Consider the following 8,220-nt stretch of genomic DNA (forward strand, 5'->3'; position numbering starts at 1 on the left):
TTATTGCTTGTTTCATGGTTTTTGTTAATTCTTATTCGGAAGTACTTTCCTGTTCACAGGCTGTTATGTCTGGTACGGAGCTGGTGGAGATGTACCGTTATTATCAAGAAAAGCACCATCAAGCCTCCTCCAGTCAAAGTGCCATGCAAGAAATCATTAACAACGCTGAGAAGGCCCTGGATGACCTGAGGAAAATAAAAGAAAAAGACGACAGGGAGATGTCGGAGTTGAAGGTTAAGGCTGAAAAGGTTACTGGCTTGGAGTTGGAATTGCAGAGTCTGAAGACTCAGATTGCTGAAAAAGATAAATCCATTGAGCGTCTTCCCTCAGTTGAGAAAGATCTCGGCGATGCCAGGGCTGAAGTAAAAAACCTCGAAGAGAAGGTTATGCGGATGGAAGCTGATAAGCCTGGGATTCGCCAGAGAGCCGTGGGCCGTTACTTGACTTCAGTTGAGTTCTGCTCCAAGCTCCAAGACCGTTTCGATGGAGGTTGGACTGCTGCTCAGAGATGTGTTGCCCACGCCGCCGGTTGGAAAAAGGATGATTGGGCCAAAGTTGAGAAGACTTTCAACGAGGAAGCCTACAAGATCCCTTCCGGCTTCGAGGCGCAGCAATTCTCTGAAGAGGACTTGTACAATTTGGCGCCAAGTGCTGATGACGGCCCCAAAGATCCCAGCATTTTGGACTCCCCAGTGCCTGAGAATGCACAATCTTGAAGGGGCGGGCAGTCATCACCGACATCTTCTTGTGGGTCCTGTATTATTGGGTCTTACCAGCTATAACTCTCTTTTATTGTCTTTTGTATGTGTGAACATCTATTTTGACAATGCTGTTTTATCGGCATATACCCCTTTTTTGTGGTGATTCCTGTCGATTGTCAATTTTATCTGTTATGCAAACTTATTTTTGTTTTCGTTGTCTGCTAACTATCTGTAAATTTTTACACTTTATCGTAACTGTGTTGTTCTCTGCTTATCACTTTCTAATCTGCTTGTTTTTTACAACGTTATGATAATTATATTGCCTTGCCAATTTCAGCATATATTAAAGACAATTTGCAAAAAATAAAAGTGATAGTTTATCTGAAATCCGACAACTTCCAATCGAAAACCTCTTAAAAAACGCCAGCTTTTGAAGATATCAGATTTCAAAACCTCGGCTTTGGAAGATATCAGATCTTTACCTGACTTGAAGAATTGCATTAAAAATTACCATCGTACTATGGATATCACAAATACCATATCACTCCTTGCTCCCCCCAGTGTACATAGTTCGTGTTAGAGCTATGTATACTGAGCCGTAACCGGTCGTTGGTGGTTCAGATTATAACATTGGTCACCTACTGCTTTGTTGTTTCAGCCAGTTAGGTACCCTCTCGGCGATTACATTCTGAGCTATGCCTCATATCGGCGTATACTCGAATTGATTTGGCCGGTATTATATTTTGAACCAGCAACCTCATGAGTTAATGTATACAACTGATCAGGTTGTATAACTGTTAACTTCATGGAAGCGGTTTTGAGCTGTCCGTCCCATTTAACGATGTTCTGTTAAATGGAGGATGCCTATTTCAATGCACATTGTCTGAATGCCTCTTCATTCATCACTGATGTCTTTCTTGATATCAGCTTCACATAAAAATTGTTCATTACACATAGTATTTCTTCAATACAGCTGAGTTCCATACATTTTTTAGAGGTGTCCCATCCAAAGTTTCTAGGTAAAACGACCCTTGGAGGACGACATCTCTAATCCGATAAGGCCCCTCCCAATTTGCAGTCAGCTTCCCATCTTCATTTCCCTTACCGGTCGCTGCTGTTCTTCGTAGTACAAGATCTCCTATACTTAACGGCCTATGGGATACTCTTCTGTTGTAGGCTCTTGACATTCTTTCTTTAAAGGCAGCTGACTTAACTGCTGCTTTCTCTCTCAGTTCTGGCAAAAAATCTAACTGTTGTCGTAGGAGTAAATCATTTTGGTCTTCACAGTAATGCTGAATCCGGAATGTCGGCAACCCGACTTCTGCTGGTATGACTGCCTCTGTTCCAAAAACCAGAGTATAAGGCGACTCACCTGTGGCTTCTCTTACTGTTGTCCTGTTTGCCCATAATATCTCCGGTATCAAATCTGCCCACAAACCTTTTACATCTTCAATCTTTTTCTTGATCGCTGTCACAATTTGCTTATTTGCTGCCTCTGCCTGGCCGTTAGACTGTGGATGGCATACTGCTGCTTAAGCAAATTTCACCTTGTACATCATTAAGAGATCTTTGACTGGCTTACAGTCAAATTGGGTCCCATGATCAAAAATCATCGCCATTGGCAACCCAAACCTTGTGAAGATGTTTTTCCATATAAACTTTTTTACTTCCGATGCCGTTATCTTCATTACTGGTTCTGCTTCTATCCACTTTGTGAAGTAATCAATTCCCACTATCAGAAATTTTCTTCCACCCGTGGCCGATGGGAACGGGCCTACTATATCCATCCCCCATTGGGCAAAAGGGATTGGATTTAGTATCGGAGTTAGGTCATTTGGAGGCAAGTTGATAACTGGGGCAAACTTTTGACACTTCTCGCATTTTTTAACATAAGCCATTGCATCTGCATTCAATGTCGGCCAGCAGTATCCCCTTCTCATTGCTTCCCTAGACAAGGCTCTTGCTCCGAGATGGTTACCACAGCTTCCCTCATGCAATTCTTCTATTAACCTTGCTGATTCAAAATCCGTTATACATCTTTGCAATGGCAGTGAAAACCCCCTTTTGTATATCTGGCCTTGGTACATAACGAACCATACACTATCCTTTCGCAGTCTTTTCAGCTCCCCTTTATCTGTCGGCCCTACACCATGAACGATGTATGCCAATATTTTATCGTACCATTGATTCCCAACATCAACACATAATACGTCCGCCGACATCTCATCTATACTTCTCCTCTTTAAAACCTCCACCATGACTGTCCTTTCCAAGTCGTTAAAACTTGAACTTGCTAACCTTGCTAGCGCATCTGCCTGAGCGTTTTTCAATCTCGGAACTAGTTTGATCTCAAAGTACTGCAACTGAGCTGCTAATTGCTTCATCTTCTCCAAATATTTCACCATTACTGGTTCTCGGGTTTCATATTCCCCACTGAATTGACTTGATACCAGCTGGGAATCAGTTGTCAGAACTAGTCGTTTTGCTTCTGCTGCTATTGACAACTACATTCCGGCTACCGCAGCTTCATACTCGGCCTCATTATTTGTTGCCGTGAACTTAAATTTCATGGCGTATTCAAACATTTTCCCATCTGGAGCCGTTATCACAATTCCAGCCCCTGCCCCCGTTGCTGTGGCTGATCCATCAACTGATACCTGCCATGTTCCCAACTCCTCTTCTTCATCTGTGTATGTGGTTTCAACAATAAAATCTGATAATGCTTGAGCCTTAATTGACGTTCTAGGCCTGTAACTTATTTCATACTCCGACAACTCAACTGCCCATGCCAGTAATCTACCAGATGTATCCATTTTGCGCAATGATTTCTCTAAGGGATGATTGGTGAGCACCTCTATCGGGTGTGCATCAAAGTAAGGCCTCAACTTCCTGGCTGCCACTATTACTGCTAACGCCATTTTCTCTATCACTGGATATCTGCGCTCTGCCGCATTCAAAACATGACTGACAAAGTAAATCGGCTGTTGTTGTTTCTTCCTTTCCACTAACAAAACGGCTGCTACCGTTTTTGGCGATGCCGAGATGTATAACTGCAACACTTCTCCCTTCTCGGGCCTGGCAATTGTGGGAAGAGATCTAAGATGACTCCTTACCACTTCTAAGGCATCACTTTGTTCTTTTCCCCACTCAAATGCCTTATTCTTTCTTAGTACCATAAAAAACGGAAGCGCCTTATCAGCTGATTTGCTGATAAATCTGGTTAACCCTGCCATCCTGCCAGTTAATCTCTGTATATCACGAATGGTTTTTGGTTGTTTCATTTGAAGCACCGCATTCACCTTATCTGGATTCGCATCTATTCCCCGTTCACTGACCATGAAGCCTAGAAACTTCCCTGATCTCACCCCAAAGACACACTTCTCCGGATTCAACTTCATTTGATATTTCCTCAAAGTCTCAAATGTTTCTCTCAGATCTGCTATATGGTCTCCTTTTTCCTTACTCTTTACTATCATATCATCCACATACACCTCAACATTCCGTCCCTTCTGCTTCTCAAAAATCTTATCTACCAACTTCTGGTAGGTTGCCCCTGCATTTTTCAACCCAAACGGCATTGCCTTATAACAATATACACCAACATCTGTTATAAAAGCCGTTTTATTCCTGTCAGCCTTATGCATGCTGACTTGATGATATCCTGAAAACGCATCCAGAAAACTGAGCATAGCATGACCAGAGGTTGAGTCTACCAGCCTGTCTATCCGGGGTAATGGGTAGCAATCCTTAGGGCAAGCCTTATTTAGATCTGTAAAATCCACACACATTCGCCACTTCCCTGTCGGTTTTCTCACCATTACTTCATTCGCCAACCACTCTGGGTATGTGCAAGGCTCAATGAACCCTGCCGCTAAGAGCTTATTTACCTCAGCCTGGATTGCTTCTATTTTCTCAGTTGAGAAATTGCGTTTCTTCTGCCTTATCGGTCTGGACCTTCTATCAACATCCAACTTGTGCTCCATCACTTCTGGATGTATTCCTGGCATCTCACTGGCCGAGAACGCAAAGACGTCGGCGTTCTCACGCAACAGGCTTATCAGGTTACACCTAGTATCCACATCCATATCAGCCCCAACCTTCACTGTTCTACTCGGGTTGCCTGGTTGCAATTCAACTTGGACGGTTTCTCCCCCCGGTAACGGCCTTGGTGTTTCCTCAGGTCTTGCATCAAAGTTTTTCATAGTTAAATCCTGAGCTGTCGGCTCATCTTCTCTTTTTGGGTTACACGGCACCGTAGCTTTACCAACCGGATTCTTCAAAGCTGTCACATAACAGGCTTTTGACATAACTTGACCTCCATACACCTTCTCTACAGCACCCAAGTTCGACACATAGGCTATTGCCAAATGGTAAGTTGACACAACGGCCTGCATGTCATGTATTACTGGTCTGCCGATGATTGCATTGTAGGCCGACTTAACATCCACCACCAGAAACTCTGCCATCAGATCTCTTGCCTGTAGCCCATCACCCATCCTTACCGGCAGCACAATACTCCCTTCTGGCCTCACTGTCGACCCATTAAACCCAATCACAGGGTATGATACCGGCTTCAAGTATTGCCTTCCTATATTCATATCATTAAAAGCTTGCATAAATAACACATTTGTTGAACTGCCTCCATCCACCAGCACTCTTTTGATGTCAGCCCCATTGATCTTGGTTATCAGGACTAATGGATCGTCGTGCGGGAATACTACACCTCGTGCATCTTCTTCCGTGAACACAACTTGGGGTATTGATGCCGGCCGAGGACGGTTGTCTACATCCAAAGCACAAACCAGATGACGGTGCTCCGCCAAATGCTTCTTTGCCCCACTAATCGTCCCTCCATGAATCGGTCCCCCCGTTATCACATCTACCCTTCCTGTAGATAACGGTGGTATTCCTGCATCCCCTTGTCGGACTATTCTTCCTTGTGTCCTTTCGGGCCTTGCTTCTATCTGTTGCCTCTCAACTGCTTGTGCCGGTTGCTGATTCCTGCCTGCATTCAACCGGTATTGTGTTAAGTGCCCTTTTCTGATCAACTCCTCAATGTTGTCCTTCAATTGTGTACACTCCTCCGTATAATGTCCCACATCCCTATGGAACATACAATACTTCTTCACATCCCTTGGCCTTGCCTTCATGGGAATCGGCCTCGACCAATCTTCTCTGTTCTGGTTTACTGAGTAGATTTCCGCCCTTGGTGTGTTCAAGGGAGTGTAGGTGCTATATCTCATTGGCAGCCTTGTCGGTCTGGAATCTTGCCGACTTCCTCCTCCCCTTCCTGGGGCAGGAGCTCTCGGCCTGCTTCCTCCAGACGAGGTCCCTTCATACTGACTTTGCCCCTTTCCGGAAACCACATGTCTGCTACTTGTCTTCATTAGCTCTTCACTCTTTATGTAATCATGAGCTTTGCTGAACGCCGCTGCCAATGTCGGTAGATTCTTCCTTGTAAGATATCTTTTAAAATCCGAATCAACCAATCCATTCATTAAAGCCATCACAGCTATTTCCTGTTGCAATTTCGGAATGGTGTTTGCCTCATTGTTAAATCGCCTGATATAATCCCTCAAATATTCATCCGGTTTCTGCTCCACAGCCATCAATTCTCCAGAGGTTCTCTGCCTTACACTATTACTGACATACTGACCTACAAACGTCTCAGTCAACCTTTCAAAGCTATCTACTGACCCAACTTCAAGGTTGTTAAACCAATCGGCTGCAGCCCCAATCAGAGTTGTCGGAAAGACTTTACACCAGACTGCATCCGAGTTAGTGTACAACATCATATGCCCCTCATAGGACGTTATGAATCTTGCCGGATCCCCTCTTCCATCATACCTACAAGTCGGCATTTTCACCTTTTCCATTGGCTGATCCAAGATGTGCTGGGCAAATGGGGATGCCCTTAACTGCACCACCGTGCGCACTGCCTGACCCTCTACTTGCGAACTTCTTTGCTGCTGAGTTCTGGAACTCACAACATGACTTGAGGATTGTTCATCCCGCCGTGATGTTGTATGCGATCTTACCGACGACTCATGTCGGGGTCTCCTCGACGGGTTCTCCAACTGATTGTGTTGTTCTTCCTGGTGTCGATGCGATGTTCCTCTATCAGCCTGAGCGGCCTCTCTTTCAGCCCGTGCCGCCTCAGCCTCCTTCCTCTTCCTACTCATTGCACTCATCACCCTTGCGGCCGTTTCCAACTCATCTGGAGTGAATGCCGCCATAGGATCCTCTGCCTCCCCTCCTCCTGCAGGGGGGGTTATCGACACGTGGAACTGGTTACCCTCTAGGGTATGGGTTTCATCTACTATTTCCACCTGGGGTTGTCCTACTGGTATTCCATTGTTTCCGGTCATGATTATTGTTGTTGTATGTATGTTTTGTGTGAGGTTCTTAGGCGATAAAAGTGATCAACTGTTGCCCCTCCTTCTAGCGCCAAATTGTTTCAGTCTGATCCTGACTTCCCCAAGAATTCGGACCTGAGATCCTGATATTCCTATCGGCAAGCTGAGAACCTACACAATGAGAAGAAGTTAGCTAACCCCGGGGTGATCCGGGGATAACCACTCCGATGATAAAGTCAGAAAGTGTTTAAGAGAAGAAGGTAAATAAGAGAGAGAAAGTAGAGAGAGAGTAAGAGAGTGTCATTCATGCCCTCATTAATGAGGTCTTACCTACTATTTATAATAGTTTACCTTGACAGGTGGCTCTCATCCATGCAGAGCCTTTTGTGCCAAGTGTCGAGCTTCTGTTGCCACGTGTTGAATTCTGGCAAGCCGACATGTCTTCTTTCTGGAACATATCAGCATCCTCTTATAATTATTGGAACCTGGTCACGTGTTTTCACAAGATATCGGTCATGCTCAGATATTGTCCCATACAGTTAATAATTAATAAAGAAGGGAATTCTTGCAAATAAATAAAAACATAACTAAACAGAGTTGGTTGAAGCTTGAAGCTAATGGAACAAATATATTCAGCAAGTGCCCACAATGGAAGATAATTCCTGTACAATGGATAATTTAATATGCAAGCCTTCATGCCAGCTCTAGTAATTTCCTGTTTTTCAGGATAAATTCTATAACAATTACTAAAATAAAAAATAAACAATTTACCTGCCAAATTGAAATTATTGTTACTCCGTACTTTGTGTACTTTTAATATATCTAAAAGTGCCATTTTTCATGGACTAACATGTTTTGGAGAGGAAATGGCCAAATTTTTTTTTTTAATTTTTTATTTATTTATTATTTTTTTTAATAAAGTTGAACTTAATTCACACGAAGATAGTGGACAAAGATAATTTTTTTATTCTTTATTTTTTTTTTTTTTTGGTGAAATAAGAGAAAATATGGTGGGATTTGACAAATTATTTTGATTAAAAGAGAATAAAGTCACTTGAATGTAATTTCGAATGCGTTCTATTCGCCTGATTTTCAATAATTTAAACTTAACCGATCTTATTTGAATTTACAAAACTTTATAAAATTTATTTTAATTTTAATTT

The 8,220-nt window shown here is 43.2% G+C and overlaps 1 protein-coding gene across 1 annotated transcript; it reads right to left on the reverse strand.

Annotated features, from left to right (window-relative positions):
- Positions 1-1,648: 1,648 nt before the first annotated feature.
- Positions 1,649-6,937, reverse strand: LOC145570774 (uncharacterized). Its single transcript, XM_081629915.1, has 8 exons — positions 6,646-6,937; positions 5,707-6,468; positions 4,517-5,589; positions 4,352-4,418; positions 4,001-4,254; positions 3,407-3,892; positions 2,480-3,205; positions 1,649-2,212 (listed from the first exon to the last, which is right to left on the reverse strand). The coding sequence occupies exons 1-8, from the start codon at positions 6,935-6,937 to the stop codon at positions 1,649-1,651; spliced, it is 4,224 nt and encodes a 1,407-aa protein (XP_081486041.1).
- Between the last annotated feature and the right edge of the window lie 1,283 nt (positions 6,938-8,220).

Source organism: Chenopodium album, chromosome 12, assembly GCF_948465745.1.
Source record: "Chenopodium album chromosome 12, dcCheAlbu1.1, whole genome shotgun sequence".
Lineage (NCBI taxonomy): Eukaryota > Viridiplantae > Streptophyta > Magnoliopsida > Caryophyllales > Amaranthaceae > Chenopodium > Chenopodium album.

Excerpts from the sequence above, each read along its gene's own strand:
- LOC145570774 (XM_081629915.1), bottom strand. The coding sequence starts at position 6,937 with ATGGCGGCATTCACTCCAGATGAGTTGGAAACGGCCGCAAGGGTGATG. Across the intron at positions 4,419-4,516 it reads GGTTGGCGAATGAAGTAATG|GCTGGTAGACTCAACCTCTG; the intron begins GTGAGAAAACCG and ends CCGGATAGACAG. Across the intron at positions 3,206-3,406 it reads AAGCATTATCAGATTTTATT|TTGTCAATAGCAGCAGAAGC; the intron begins GTTGAAACCACA and ends GCCGGAATGTAG.